At 35.4% G+C, this 16,591-nt stretch overlaps 1 protein-coding gene and 1 long non-coding RNA gene across 2 annotated transcripts; one reads left to right on the forward strand and one right to left on the reverse strand.

Moving 5' to 3' along the window:
- The first annotated feature begins 1,906 nt into the window (after positions 1–1,906).
- LOC141391534 (uncharacterized) lies at positions 1,907–2,294 on the forward strand. Its single transcript, XR_012409674.1, has 3 exons — positions 1,907–2,020; positions 2,101–2,179; positions 2,259–2,294. It is a non-coding gene; the product is annotated as an uncharacterized lncRNA (long non-coding RNA).
- A 10,108-nt stretch (positions 2,295–12,402) lies between these two features.
- LOC141393694 (uncharacterized) lies at positions 12,403–16,001 on the reverse strand. Its single transcript, XM_073967054.1, has 3 exons — positions 15,839–16,001; positions 15,653–15,767; positions 12,403–13,061 (listed from the first exon to the last, which is right to left on the reverse strand). Exons 1-3 carry the CDS (start codon positions 15,953–15,955, stop codon positions 12,403–12,405), a joined length of 891 nt encoding a protein of 296 aa, XP_073823155.1. The 5' UTR covers positions 15,956–16,001.
- Between the last annotated feature and the right edge of the window lie 590 nt (positions 16,002–16,591).

A 16,591-nucleotide genomic window follows, 5' to 3' on the forward strand; every position in this document is an offset into this window, starting at 1 on the left:
GGCCACAAGAATAATGATCGTGGTGGCCACAAGGATGTTGGGACAACATTCCAATTTTATCAAATATGACCCCAAGCACATATCACACATTTTTCGAGAATGGATACCATATAATTGTCCAAAAAAGATTCAAAAACCTGCACGATCCACGGATTTGAATCCTATGTGCAATTTATGGAGTATTTTGGAGATAAATATAAGAAGTCATAACATCTAAAATATAGGAACCCTGAAAAATGCTTTTTTGTGATGTGTATAGTTTTTACATACAAAATTTTAAATCCTTTATTTAGGTATTTACCTAATGTAAAACAAGTAAAAACGGCCACCATGAAGTATTCTGAACTAATATGGAATAGATAATTTTCTTTCCCACAATTTTAGGCGAATTGGTTTGACCACTTCGTAAACCAATTACTTACCATCTAACCTTATCTGGTCATCTAAAGTTTTGTGCAATGCTTGAAATTGGGCGGTATTGTTGTTTAGGGGCTATATCAAAACGTGGACCTATGTCCACAACTATTGGCGGAGAAGTATTTTGATCACCATGAACCATTAATGTTTAATTGCACCCAATTTATATAGAAAATGAAAATAAAAACAACATAACATAAAAACAGATATGTACATATAGCATACCTAGATAATGTTAATATATGTATGTCTCTGTTTACCTGTTTAACCCATTTCGTACTTGTTGTTCGATTTTTTGAACAGTAAACAAATTTTAAGCAAGTCTTGATATATATTTTAAGCCTCATCTGTCAGAAAATAAAAAAGTCCATCCCTTGAAAACTCCCCCTCCTCCTAGATGGTAGGGGTACATTTTTGAAACCTATATTTTTGCCAATATATGGAACCGTTTCACAATCGAAATTTCGAACACTGGTACTAATCATAAATGTCAGTGGCTATATCACAACGTGGAAATGTACTGACAAATTAGGGGTAAAAGTTATTATATCTCCATATTCTCCATTTTTGTGGGAGAGTACGGCTAAAATCCTAAAAACTCCCAAAATCGCTATAACCTATATAAAACATGGACCAAATTTCTGAAGGGAAGTTTAGCAGTCCCAAAGAAGACTAAATATGTATTAAATGACAACCATTTCTATAGGATAAAGCAGCTAAATCCCTGAAAACCTCGGAAAATCGGGTGGAATCGTTCTATTGTGTGCAATAAAAAACGTGGACCAGTGCTAAAACATTTCCGGGGAAAAGTTTTGTAGGCCCAAAGAAGACTCAATACCACTACCTAATCATTATACCCTCAGCCTTTAGGCTAAGGAGGGTATATACACTTTGATACGATAAAAATGTGCCTCATCGAAATAATGGTTTTAGACACCAAGTATGTTTGGACGAAATGTGTTTCAGACAATTTGGAGTCGATCTAGCCATGTGTGACGACCAGTCCAGGCCGTTGTTAGAAAATTCCCTGCCACAAGACGAATTCATAATTTTTTGTTACACCTTTTTCGTTTATGCTACTATTAAATGAAAATGTAAACAAAAATAAAAAAATAATTAGGGATCACGCGCTTGTTTTTGACACTTTTAATTTTTTTCTGGGCGTATTTACACAACTATGGATAAATAGTATGTGGTCTTTTAAATAGATGGCACTGAATGTTATTTAATCATCTTTATGTTTGACGCAACAGAAAAAAAGACCAACATTTTAATCATCTACGTCAATGATTAAAGCCCAATTGCTAACAATATGCAAAATTTGCACTTTGCACTTTGGTAAAACTTGAAGATTCTTGCACGTAAAGGAACAGAGCTTTTGATTCAATTTATACATGCATGCCATCTGCCGAGTCGCTCAACATCATCGTCATTAACACCACCCACGCTTGCAAATAATGTTAGTTCACACCATTTCATTACAAACATGTGATACTTCATCTTCACGATGTCACATTGAATTACTCTGCCATTTTTGAAAAAGTAATTCAACACGTAAGATAAGATTTAACAAGATCACCCATAACCTTAAGATAATTTAAAGGTGATTTTTTTCTTAAAACAAGTTATCATTACAAGTGAAATGTTGTGTCTAAAATATTCTAAAATTAAATTTTTTTATAGAATTAGCTTGTTAAGCCAAATTGACACATTCGCAAATTGACACATTCTACAACGAAATACATTTATATTGTTCACTCGGGTAAGAACTTTTCCAACTTGAAAGTACAGTCGATTCATTCTTGTAACAAGTGAATCAACATTATTTTTCTTTTTACCAGAATCTCGTGGTAAGGTCATAAATAGACCATAGAAAGGCCATCCTATTGAGGATTTGGCGATTTTTACAAACCGCGGTAGTCGCCAAATACCAATTATACGCATAAAAGCCGTAGGATACCACAGATTCCGAGCCTGGACTTGTGGTAAAGGAAAGAAGTCATCTATATAATAGGACCTTAAACCAAGTTACCATAAAATACCACAGGTCTGAACAATATTAAAGAGTGAGTACACCAACCAATATGAATAAGTGAAAAGTGTCATCTTTTATAATGTAAAGTAATTACAAGAACAATTGTGACAAAGAGAAAGTACCATCTACAGATCATTTTGGTCTTTACAAAAAAATGTAGCTTAAGAAAAGAGCCCCACCTTCTGTGATAACATAACCTTCATATTTTCACATGTGGCTGATTCACAATGATTTGTCACCTAATTAAGTAAAACTGGATAATTAAAAAAGAAAGCATAATTTTAGGCATAAATAAAAGAATTATATTATGAAAACGTAACTTTGCATATTAAAATCCAAAAAAAAGAGAAAATAATATAAATGTTAAAAAAAATAGATAAAATTCATATTAAATTACCTAAAATGATATAACCTAAAATTAACCTAACCTAATAATGAAGTGCACATGGATATCATTATCAACCTGTAGACTACATAGAAAAGTACATTCATTATAAATTGGGAAACATATATATATATATATGAAGCACTTTAATAGAAAAAAAGGAACAAACATAAATATATTAAGTTATATATATAAAAATTTCTCTATAATTTTTAATAAACAAAAATTAGATATATATAATTTTATACATTTATACATATGTACATATAACAATTTCAAACCAAAATATACAAAAAAAAAAATACAAATTATTAAATATTGCATGTTTATAAACAAATATTTATTAAAATTAATCATTTTTTTTTAATATTTTGTTGTTGAAATTGTTGTAAAAGGAATTATTATCTATTATCACATTAGCGCTAAAATAATATTAAACAAAAATACATCTATTTTTTTAGTAATATAAAAATAAGTATAAAATTTTTGTCTAAACGTTATAAAATGAACGAAAAGTTCCAATTTAATGAATATAATTTGATTGTAAATTAAAATATTAGAAATGTTTTGATTTTTGAATTCAAAATGGGTTGAATATTTGTTAGGTTTGTGGTAAGTTTCATTATAGGCCGTTTATATATAACAAGGTTAACCCAGTGGGTCTGGGTTTCAAATGTCATTTCCATTGTATATACTTCAAACAAATCCTCATAAAGAAGGTTAACCCTGCAAAAAACTATAATATAAACGCCGTATTAGGGGTATTTTCCAAATATTAGATGGCAGGAATATACCACGGATGACTGTAATATGTCATATGGGGTGGGCAAGAAGCCATCGAGGTTAACATCCAGAACCTCAAATTGGTTGGAAATCTAAACGCTATTCATTTTAAGTTGATTTAAAAAAAAGGTTATTATATTTGATTTACATCCGTTTCCTCTTTGTTTGCTATTATAAATTCAAATTGAGATCCAATTTAAATTCCCGCTATGAACAAAAACATCTATCATGGTACACAAATTTATATGGACAGTTTAGCGGAAAAAGAACCTACCCATTCCGGCGAGCTAAGCCGCAGCCAAAACATAAGTACCATGTCCGCTCAACTAGACTGTCACACATGTCCGTCCGTCTGTCTGTCTGTCTGTCTGTCCTGCTGGCTGGAGCGCACGATAACTCTCGAACGGATGAAACGATTCGGTTCAAATTTTGGCTTTAGTAATATTTTGCCCAAACTTAGTTTAAGTTCGAAGATAAGCTACATCGGTCCACTCCTTCCTGTACCTCCCCCACAAAAGTTCGAAAATGTTCGGAAAGTTTGTGCGCACGATAACTCTTGAAGGGAGTTACCGATTTGATCCATACTTTGTCTAGCGTAAACTTTCTACCAGAGTAATATGAGGTTCCAATATAGTCTCAATAGGTCCACTCCTTCGGGTACCTCCCACACAAAATTTCGGAAAAGTTCAGTTTAGGGCCATCTCTCGAATCGCTATGATTTTTGTTTTAGAAACTTGTATTCACTGCCCTCCATACGACGGTACAAGTTTCATCAGGGGCAAGTCCATACTTCCTGAGAAAATAGCATGAAAACTGCAAAAAAACCCTATGACACCTTGTGAGGTGGTTGGAGCGCGACATAACTCTCGAACAGATCTGCCGATTCGGTCCAAAAAATGGCCTTAGTAATATTTTGTTCAAACTTAGTTTAAGTTTGAAGATAAGCCATATCGGTCCACTCCTTTAGGTACCTCCCCCACAAATGTTCGGAAAAATTGTTCGTACGGTAACTCTTGCAGGGAGGGGCCGAATTGGTCTATACTTTACACATCCTAATATATCTGCCAGATATAGATCAGGTTCAAATATGGACTATGCGTGTCCACTCTATCCGGTACCTCCCACACAAAATTTCGGATAAGTTCACTTTAAGACCTAATATCGACTAACTTTGATTTTTGTTGAAGCAACTTGCATTCGCTGCCTCAATTACGATATTAAAGGTTTTTTTTAGGGGCAAGTCCATACTTCTTGAGCAAACAGCCCGAAGAGTGTAAAAACCCCCTATGACACCATATGTTGTGGCTGGATATCCACTTCCATAACAGTCAATGTCGATCAATTCCTTTTAGTATCTCCTCGCAAAACTTTTGATCTTTAATCCTAATCAAAATTTTTGTCGGTTCAAACGCCCAAATTTTTTAAAACCCCCTAAATACATACGTATTTTGGGAAAAATTGTTTCAATATACACATGCTGAGGGTATATCTCTGTCGGCAAAGCCGACTGATACTTTTTTACTTGTTTTTTTTTTTTCGTTCAAAAATGATCAAATATATCAATAAAACAGCATATAAATCAATTTTTTTACTTCTACACATATAGTATTAGCGCCAATTTCGAATACCAAATTTCATTTTACTATGGTAAAATTGATCATCCACAAGAATTGAGATAGGACACTGAAGTTTTGGAAAGACGGAATTATTATTTGGCAATTAGGGTGATCAAATCTGCACCAAAAATTATGGACATAGGTATAGCCCCCATATAACTGTACCGTCCGATTTCAGTTATTTTTAAGATTTCATCTATAAATATACTAGCAGACCCGGGTCCGCGTTCCTGGACCGTCGCATTGTTTTTATACATTTTATACATTGCCAAAGTTTGAGCTCAATCAGAATATGTTAACACGTGCCACTGGGGCCTAAAAGTTTCCAAAATTAAAATCTGACCCGATTTTCAATTTTTTTTGTTGGATTTAAAAAAATCCTACATCGATTTTTCCCTTTGAGTTAAAACCAGTCTAGTAAAATATTTAGTCATATTAAGGAATTGAAAAGAAAGTTCAACGTCAAAAGCTTGATGTCCTGATGGTATGTATGCACATATATATGTTTGAGTGTTTGATAATGATCGGTAATGATCGGTCAATCCGAACAGAAGTTATAAACAAATATTGACTTAGCATAGTACTGAAGTTCAAAAAAATTTCCAAACTTTGAGAGCTTCTCCTGCAAAACTCACTTTTTAGACTTAGCATACTATCATTTGGAGGTGTCGATATAAGAGTTTAGAAATCGCAACCTTATACAAAAAGCATCATCCTTGGTACTTACTAAGTTTATTCGAATTTTCACATAATCCTAACCAAGAATCTATTTCCAATTTCTCCATTTTATTGGCCCGCATTTTTTGATATTTTTGACAACTGCTGCAGTTTATTGCATTGAATTCTTAGGCTTCCTGCTCTGTGTGCAGCGCCAACATTATCATCATCACCAAATTATGTTCATTACTTACGGATTAATAATATTCCAATACAATCCCAATGAACGCCGAAATCTATTTGCTTTTTAATATCCACCAGTAATGAGTACTCCTCCGGAATCACTAACATCATTTATCCTTCGGATATTTTTAATTTTTGCGGTTTATTCCCATTCAGAATCGTTTGAAAAAATTTAAGGACCTGTTTATGTATGTCGATAAGAAAACGAATGCGGAAGAAAAACTACCAAATTTGAGTGTGTATTTCAAATTTGTTTTTTGTTTTGAAGCAAAAGCAAATGAAATAATTGGTATGTTCCGGAACTGCAAGAATCTACTAATTTTTACTATTTTTTCCGATAACATAAAGCCTTTACCTAATTAACTGCGTGTTGCGTGTGCGTTCAAAAAAACAAAAACAAAATACATGTATTTGTTTTTGTTTTCAATTTGAAATACATGTATTTTGTTTTTGTATTTTTGAACGCACGCGCAACACGCAGTTAATTAGGTAAAGGCTTAAAGGAAAAAATGCTATCGTAGTAAAAAATAGTAGCTTCATGCAGGTTCTGGAACAGAGCAAATATTTCAAAAACTAAAGTTTGGGTGTCTTTCATGCGCACACATTTTCGTTTCGAAATACATAAACTGGGGGTTAATCAAATTGATTGGAAATAAATATGTATGTAAATGTCTATAGAACTTTCAAAAATTACAAAAAAAAAAAAATCTGTCAATTGGTAGTGCGCATGCAATTTTTATAGATATAACCTGGATAAATATGTGCAAAATTATGAAATTTCTTCAAAATTTTGTTTGCAAAAATTTCGCGGATTTTCGCGATTCTTTTAGGTTTTATCCTTTTCTGCCATGAGACGATTCCGAATTGGTGAGACTTGTCAAAATTAGTACAGCGGTTCTTGATTTATAAGTTATTAAATTGACTGAAATTTGGCTTTCTAAGTTCAAGGTTGTCAAAAATGGCATTTTTATGCCCTCAGCCTTCAGAATAACGAGCTTATATACACTTTCATACGATCAAAATTTGTCTTATCGACATAATTATTTTAGACCCCAAAACGGCCTAACCCACATGTCCAAAAAAATCCAACAGACTGTAAAGATTTAACTGATACCTTTTGAATCAAATTCTAAAAAATGCATGTTGTATTATTTTAGAAGATGTAATCAATGCAATTTGGAATTGTTTTAATAGTTATTTCAAAAGGTCCAGGTTAGACCTTTATATTCTGCTTGATTTTTGTGGACATGTGGGTTAGGCCGTTTTGGCGCTGAACACCACAATTATGTTTGGACGTAATCTGTTTCAGACAATTTGGAGTCGTTTTGCTATCTCCTTTCCATCTGGCTGACTGCACACACAATAACTCTCGAACGGATCAACCAATTCGGTCCAAAGTTAGGCCTTCGTAATATTTTATCCAAGCTTAGTTTAAGTTCGAAGATGAGCCATATCGGTCCAATTCTTCAGGTACCTCCTCCATAAACATTCGAAATTTTTCGCTAATCACCAAATATGTTGTCAACGCCTGGAACATGTAGAAGAAGAAATTAGTGGAGACAGTCAATCCGGATACATATAACACCAAGCAAATCAATCTCAATATAGTACAAAAACCTCAGAGAGTCAAGTCACTATTAAAAAAATGAGATTTCTCCTAAGAGCTAATGTCCGTCCCCAAAGGAAATGTTTAGTTACAAATCCTCTTTAGATAGTGAAGCCAATGAACAATTGTGTTCCGATGGAATATAGTAATTAAAATATGGGTACTCATTAATACTTAAAACGTACTTTTTATTAATTTTTGTACTTTTCTAATGTATAGAAAATTAAACTGCAATTATAAGATATATATAAATTGTTTGTGTTTTTCCTGCGGAGATTAAGAGGTTTCTCCTTGTAATGTGGAGCGTTGTGATTGGGGTTGACTTCGCTGGGAATGCTCTACCGTCCACTTCAAGGTTGTGCTATTTATTTGAGATGTGTAGTCTTAAAACTGCGTTGTTTCAGTTACTGCTCGTGCATTTTAGAAGAATTTTAAAGTGCACACCGTTGCAAAATCTTCTCTGCGTTTGAAATGCACAACAGCGACATTATGGAATAGGATGCCTAAGAGATTTACAAAGCTACTGATGTTTTGGAAGTTAGCCATAGTATTCCGCATTTTTATACCCTCAGTCTTTACGGGCAAAATGTGCCCATAGAAATTATGGTTTTAAACCCCAGGTATGTTTGGACGAAATTCGTTTCAGACAATTTGGAGTCTATAGTTAGTATAAGTTCGAAGATGGACAATATTGGTCCACACTTTCCGGTAACACGATATATATCTTAAACGAAAAAAGCAAACAATTTGATCCGAACTATGGATAATATATTGTACAAATTGATTCAAACTTCTAAAATGGTCCATATCGGGCTTCTCCTTATTTTACCTCCACCACAAAAGTTCAAAATTTTTGTTTAAGTACAATTTAGGTGCGGAAGGATATTTATACCGACGCTATTCCTTGTGGAGCGATATTAAGTTTATCGTCCATGTTCATTCTTTCTGACATAGTGGTCCAAAAGCACTAATTTATACGTTTACCAACTGAAAGTACAGGGCGCGATATCTTTCGAAAAGAAAGTGGGAAGTGTTGTTTTCCCCGGAAGCAAGAGCATGCAAATGTTTGAAAGAAATATTACGATGTGCAATATCAAATAAACTGCATTTAAGGAAAAATTTTGTGTCGAGGTACTCGAAGGATTGAAACGATATATTCCATACACGATCTAGGTCCGAAAGAAATGCTATTTTTGGACTAAGTCAGTTGATCCGTTCGAGAGTTATCGTGCGCATCACCTAGACGGACGGCCATGGATAATTAAACTCCAAATCGTCTGAACCATTATTTCGATGAGGCACAATTTTGACCTAAGCTTATAGGCTGAGGGTATACACATTTATTTTTTATGTGTAGCTAAAGACCATGTGCTTCAACACCTGTAAAATTATACATCTGCAACCAAATTCATGCATTATGTCACGGAGCAAATGCGAAATTGTTCAATGCTTGGAAAAAATATTTCGAGGATCATCATTTGGACCGCATCGGCTTATCCGTCCGACAGTTATTCTCCAGCCAAATAGACGTATAGGGTTAAATTGACTTCCATCTGCCTGAAAAATACCCAGTTGTTAATAAATAGCAATTGTCTACTTTGACATAGGCATGTAACTAGTTACTTATTGATCCTAGTTACTTTACACCCAAAAATGGCACACAAAATAGCCTATAGCCTACTTTTGTCACTGAAAATTGGCTTCCTTGCTTATCATGTCAATTCACTAGTTACAGGTAATGCGGCGTGTAATATATTGACTATTTTATAGACTACCGATGGATAGTGTAATAGACAATGTTTCTCTCTTGTAATCTCTTTTCAACATGATTTGGTTTTTTTTTTTTAACAAAATAGAAAAAATATTCTGTCATTTTGTTTGTTTATTCATAATTAAAAAACATTTGGTCTGTTCCAGTACTGCAAGAATCGACTATTTCTTACCATTTTTTCGGATAACATAAAGGAAAAAATGTTATCGTAGTAAAAATAGTAGCTTCTTGCAGGTTCTGGAACAGAGCATTTATGATGCGTTTGTTGTGAAAAAATTTAAGATGCAAAAAAGAACGTGTTACCAGCTAAATCATAAGAAGGATGAATAATTTAAGAAGAATATTTATAATATATATGTGGTAAGTATTGATACATATCTTGTCACAATTCATTATCGCGATATTTCATTAAACTTTTATACAATTTATTTCAGGAACTTTTGAATGATCTGAAGGACCCAGGAGAAAAACATTCCAAGGATCAAATAAACATCAGTCGCTGTATCAAGTAGTCATACACTAGTTCCAGAATCAAGGATCAAGATCTGTATGTATACAAGATTATATTGTCCTTTGTAAAATATTTGCACTCCATTTATTAAAATAAAGCGTGGCTAATGCATATATGCATTAACCCATTTATCTGACTTCAAGTTACTAGTGTTTTTGGCTATCATTTCTGATTACCGAATTGACTGGTTACCCGTAATGCACTGAGGAGACAATTGCCTTTCACACGACTATCGAATTGGGTGGTTACTGGTAATGCAGTGAGGGGACAATAGACCCCTTCCTATGACATCCCCATGTTAAATTCCCCAGTCTATAACATTGCGAGTAGATTGGGTGGTAACTAGGGGTGTTTACCAGTAGCCAGCAAAATTGCTAGTTATTCCCTAGTTACCAGAACAACTGGGAAGGGACGGCAAAGTGAATACAACTCTGTGAGTTGTGAGCGTGAGGTTACCTTGTATCATTGTATCATGCAAAAATAAATCATTTAAAGCTGAGTACACATTGCCATTTTTGAATGACAGCTTTGTTGGTGCTTGCTAGTGTGGCCGTTCATTTTTGTCATTCATCATGCAACCACAAAATGTTTCGTGGTTGCTGGACGGTTGGATAGTTATCGATAACTGCGAAATATCGACATTCAAAACTGACAATGTGTACTGCTCTTAACACATTTTGACATCACAAATAATTAAAAGGTGGACCGATATCGCCCTCTTCGAAGTTAAACAAAGTTTGATCGATATACTAATTTGGACCGATTTAAATTTCGACAGACTGACTGACATGACTAGATTGTCTTAGAATTTTATTCCGATCAAAAATATGTATATTTCATAGGGTTGCAAAAAAGTGTTTCAACGCGTCACAAACGGAAAAACCTACTTTATATACCCTCTATACTATGGTGGTGGGTATAAAAATTTCATATCTCATCTATTTTTCAACCGAATTCATTGGTTTTTCCAATTTTCGAAAGTTTACTTGCAAATAATAAATTAACCCCCGTTTACACAAGCAAGTGACAGTTCGAAAAACACCAATACACTCACACATATTCACTGCCACACCAACTAACAACCTCACTGCCGACAAAATGTCCTTGTCAGTAATCAATGTAAGTGCTTTGAACGTAACTTAAATTTTTTTCTGAACGTTTACACATGCAAGTGCCAGTTCGAAAAAATTGAAGTTTCGACTATAATATGTATACACAACTGCCTGAAAGTTACTTGCATGTGTAAACGGGGGGGTAAATATTATAAAATAAGAAATACATTATACAGTTTGGTATCTTCTAAGTAGCCTAGAGCTCGAGGAAAAGCATTTTCACGTTTTTATGCGTTTTTTACACTTCAATCACCATAACTATATACCATAACTATATAACCATAAGCTATATAAAATATAGCTTATTTGAAGGATATTAGTCACGCATTTCCCGTTATAAAATAAAAATAGTACATCAGAACATCTGCAATTTTTTTCAACTTTTGTATAACAGTATAATTTTTCCCTGCCCATAGCTGGCTACGCCCATGTAAATAGTCGTGACAAGTTTCGCCCATTTCCACTGGTTTTGAAATATTCGACATCAGATTCCTTGGAATCTTTGCATTTTAGATATAAAGTGTCTTGGCAATATTACTGACAACAATGCGGGGTATCTTTTTTATGAAAAAATGAACCCCCATGTGAGTCACTAAACGGGCCTGTTTGGTCCCTTTTTTCAAACATGTTTAAAAACTACTTTAAATTGTGATAGTATCAGATCAAAATTTTACTATAGGTCCCCGAATACACCAAAACTCTAAATCGTACCTAAACGCCAGGAATCTGCCAAAAGTAAAATCACGTTTTAGGGTTAATGTTGTATATTATTTAAGTTTATTAAGTTTTGTCCCACAAAACTTTATTCTAGATAGAAGACGTCAAAGACAAAAATATTCTCCATAAATTTATTTATGAAAGAAAAACTGTTCTCATTTACCCATTTATATAATGTTTTAGCATCATTTTTGAAAAGTAGTAAGGTGAACGCAGACTTTCTGGGCTATGTGTAAATACATACGAATTGTAATGCTGCACATACTTTTGATTTATTTATTAATTTAAATGAATTATTATTAGGACGAAATTGTTTTATTTATATACAAAGGCAAAAATTCTAATATGGCGCTAAAAGGGTTCGCAAGGTTCCTTTTTTATTCATGATTGGAGAATTTTTCTATAGAGAAAATCCTATTCTGTGCGAATTGAATTTCCCGAAAATATTCATGATTGGGCTGAATAAAACAAATTACATTTATCTTATACTACTTTTTTCCTTATCTTATCCTTATATTTTAATTTTATAGCGATTCAATCAATTTACAATTAGTAAAACTCCAACCTCGGTTCAGTATCATCAATATTAATATTATTTGTTGCGACATTCGGTTGAGCATCCACAAAATATCTTCGAGCAAACAGCAAAGCAAGATTAATGATGTGCAAGATCATGACAACAATCACCGCATAATAGGCACCACCTAAGCTGGCATATCCTTCCGAAGTAAAATTCAGCTGCTGACGTAATGTGTCTGTAATGGCGATATTGTAACGTAAATGACTGCCAAACATTGCGGCCCACAAAGCCAACGACCAAAAACAACAACCAGCTGCAATGGCATTCCAAATATAAAGTCCAAAAATATTGAATATTCGTTCAACCGGGTGCCATTTCAAGTTGATGCAGGAACACATAAAGGCCATAAGGGAGAATATGAGCTCCAAACTTAAAAACAATATACTGCATAGGTGAATGGACGAAGGTATACAATGAGCGTGTGTTGAGGATTTGTTGGGAACCAGTGCTCTGCTTACATTGTATTGGCGATCATTGCTTTGGAATATTTTCATTGCACTGTTGTATTTACTCTGCTCGCATGGATCCAAGTCTTCACCATTGATGACACGCTTCAATTCGATTTCCCTTCGTTGTACATCGTGCTGGCAACTGTACATGCAAAGATTGATTTTGAAATCGCAGACCACTAGAAAAGACACAATTTCATTAAAGTCTAAAATAAATAAAGAAGGTTTCATCATTTACGAATATCTATTATTATTATAATTATTATAGAAATTATAAACATTGCAATTAAATGTTTTTCTAGCTAGCTAATGAAAAAAAAACTATACGAATACTTGTATCGTTTTTTCTGTGTTGTGAACAGAATATCCCTGAATGCCTGCTCCGGATTCTTTTGGTCCGTACCGGGACGGTGGAAAACGCAGGGCAAATATATTTGTGCTCGGTTTGTCACATCCGCATCTTCATCAAAATCCAATCTTCGTATATATATGCAATATACATATGACGGGAGTGGGACTATGTTGCTGCATGCTGCGTGAACACAGCCCCCAGGGAGTCGTCATCGTCAGATTACGAGACTCCCACTCAGTCTCACCAATAACAATCGCACACGCAGCATTTAATAAAAACAATGGTTGTTCCAATCCCTGAAAATGCATCATTTTTGCTACAAAAACTGCAGCTTTAGCGTTGCGATGGTTACAATGTACTAAAGCCTGGCTCTAATGACCCGTACATGGAATGCTTGGAGGTAGCAGTCAGGTGTGGAACTGCCGAGGTAGAGTTGCTGAACGTATACATCCCGTCGAAAAATAGCTGCACTCCAGGTTATAGGCCTAATATTAGACCGCATTTCGAAGGTCATAACCGTCTGGTCTTGAGGGGACTTTAATGCTCATCGTGAGTTTTGGTATTCGGTCCTCAGAAACGACCAAAGCTAATGCTGGCTGATCAGATTGATAGCTATAAGTTTTGCATAGCCAGTGAGGACACCCTACCAGAATTAGCGGAGAGTGCCACAGTTCGCCAGACATAGCCATTTTGTCACCTGGTCTGACAAATGACGTCACCTGGCAACCCGTCGTTTCTCTTGGATCAGACCTTCTCCCCATAGTTGTATCCATCAGCAGACCGTCCGACTTCATCACCTCTGAATGTCGCACTTTCGTCAATCATGGGAAAGCTAATTGGCCGAGATGCAGAGAGCTCACTAAACACCGCTTCAGAGATCTTTCTGATGTTCGGGTAGCAGAAAGGACGATGCGGGACATCTTCACTGCTGCAGCCGCTCGCCATATACCTGCTGGTCGAATACCCGAAGTGAGACCAAACTTACCAGCAGAGGCTGCCGCACTAGAAATGAGAGTGATGAGCTTCGGGAGTGACAGAGTGAAGAGAAGAGTACAACGTCGCATTAGATTTCTTCCTGCCGAGGATGAACCATCACAATTTACAATAGATGGATGTGACGGGAGTAGAGTATCTCACTAAAGTTCTCAAACGCCCTAGCGACATCCTTCCCGAAGTCTGGATAATGGGTAGGTTACCGCTACCGAAGCCAGACAAGGATGCCACCAAAAGTGAATTGTACAGACCGATTGTAAAGACCCTTGATGCCCTAGTCCTCTCTAGCGTCAGAAATAGCTATCCAGATGCCTATCATCAACATGGATTCCTTATTCCTTATAGCCGCGTGACAGAACAGTGATGGTGGCGCTTGAATTATTAAAAGCCTTTGATACCGTTAAGCACTCCACGCAGTTTGAGGATATTGAGCAGACAACCCTCTGGCCATGTTTGAAAAATTGGATAATCAATTATTTGTGTGGACACCAGTGGAATTCAGGAACAAGGAATCCAAGCCCCATAGAGTGAAACAGGGAGTTCATTTTTTTTTCAGGAACAAGAAATCCAAGCTCCCTAGAGTGAAACAGGGAGTTCCCCAGGGTGGGGTGATGTCTCCGGAACGGTTTTACCTCTATCTGAATTACAACCCCTTCAGACGGCATTAAGATCGTAATATATGTGGATGATTGTACGATCTTGGCGTCTAGTACCTTCCCTGATTACATTTGTGAAAGGCTGAACTCCTATTTGTCTGATCTTACCAACTTTTTCCAAGCGAGGAATACTCAAATATCCACCATCAAATCTACGGCCGCTCTGTTCACCACATGGACGGCACAGGTGAGAAGGGAGTTCAATGGCATGGTCGATGGTAGGTAGCAGAATTCTGACCACAAACTACCCCATTATTTTCTAGCATGTCCACTTCATCCGCGCATGCCACAGCTATCTGCGACAAGCTGAAATGTAGGAACAAGGTCCTCAGGTCACCAGCCGGCAGCACTTGGGGTGTAGATAAAGAATCCTGGTATGCGGCGCCAGTTTGGTCCGCGAAAGTAAGTGCAACGCGATGGAAAGACATTGAAACTTGTTAGAATGCCGTCCTGAGAACAGCAACAGGGTGCCTCCATTTGTCTGAATCCTTATGTATGTCGAGGTGTTTAAATCTGATACTGCTTACGTCCATTTTCAAATTTTATTTTCAAAAATTCAAAGTTTTCTTTCCATTTTTTGGTTCTTCCCTTTTCTTTTTTAATCGGCGAGTTTGTTAAATTGCGAAAAATTCCCAAATTCTTGAAATGTTTGAATGTGTACCTCGTTCTCATCTGCATTTTCTAAGTCGGTTATGTTTATATGGCGTAAGACATCGAACATACTTCGGTTATTTTTACGAAAGTTTTAGTTATTATCATCACTATTTACCTGTTACTGTAAATTTTAACGTCGAGGCCAGTTGTTGCCTTTCGATGGAACCTTTAAATAGACCATAATTCACATGACTCTGCAGACGTTCAGTTAAAACAGCAGTTGCTTCCAACTGAAATAAGTTAATCAATACGTGTAACTAATAACTATTGGAAAACTTGCGATAGACTAACTTGTCCTTACCCAATGTTCACTGGCGAATGAGAATATGGTCAATACAGTGGCACAAAATGAAACAACAGTTATGACCACAATAAATTTATGCTGCCTTGTATTTCTTTTTGTTTGGGCGGGAGGCATTGTCGATTGGTATCTGGTATCTTCCAGCTTCAGAGGTTTTCACGTTAATAATGAAATCTTCCAGTTGTTAGTCATTGCAAAATATTTTGATAAAAAACAGCTATCTTTGGTATTCATTAATATCTTATCGGCAGAGAGCCGTTCATTTCAAATCAATTACATATTAGATAAAATCATTTTCTCTCGGTTGTTCCTTGTATTTCTCTAACAACAAAAATATAAATAATAATATTGTGTCTTGAAACACTTTATTTAATAGTTCCAATGAAGTCGCACCCAGTACCACAATAAGGTTGTCATAGAGATCAAAATCCAAGGGCTCCCTCCCTCAATTTGGATGAAAAAATACAGCTATACGTTTGAAAATAATAGGAAAAACGGAATGGAAAAGGATACAATCGAAAAAAAACTAGTATGTCCTTTAACGTTAGCTATAAATCCGTTCAAAATGTGTGTACAAATGTTATATTAAATATGTATTTCAATTTGAAGACATGATTTAGGTGGGAGCTTTAAATGTTTATATTTCGCATTCGGATCAGCTGGGTTGTTGTTGTTGTAACAGTGTTTTTATTTTATGCCTCTAGTACGTTATTTTTTCTGCTAAATCTGGCTCTGGATCTATCTCCAACTCTA

This window comes from Musca autumnalis, unplaced genomic scaffold, assembly GCF_047663935.1.
Source record: "Musca autumnalis isolate F117 unplaced genomic scaffold, ASM4766393v1 scaffold_1, whole genome shotgun sequence".
Taxonomy (NCBI): Eukaryota; Metazoa; Arthropoda; class Insecta; order Diptera; family Muscidae; genus Musca; species Musca autumnalis.

Coding starts and splice junctions, on each gene's coding strand:
- LOC141393694 (XM_073967054.1), bottom strand. CDS start 15,955: ATGCCTCCCGCCCAAACAAAAAGAAATACAAGGCAGCATAAATTTATT. Junction 15,768..15,838: donor CATTCGCCAGTGAACATTGG/GTAAGGACAAGT, acceptor AACTTATTTCAG/TTGGAAGCAACTGCTGTTTT. Junction 13,062..15,652: donor GTTAAAATTTACAGTAACAG/GTAAATAGTGAT, acceptor TGTCTTTTCTAG/TGGTCTGCGATTTCAAAATC.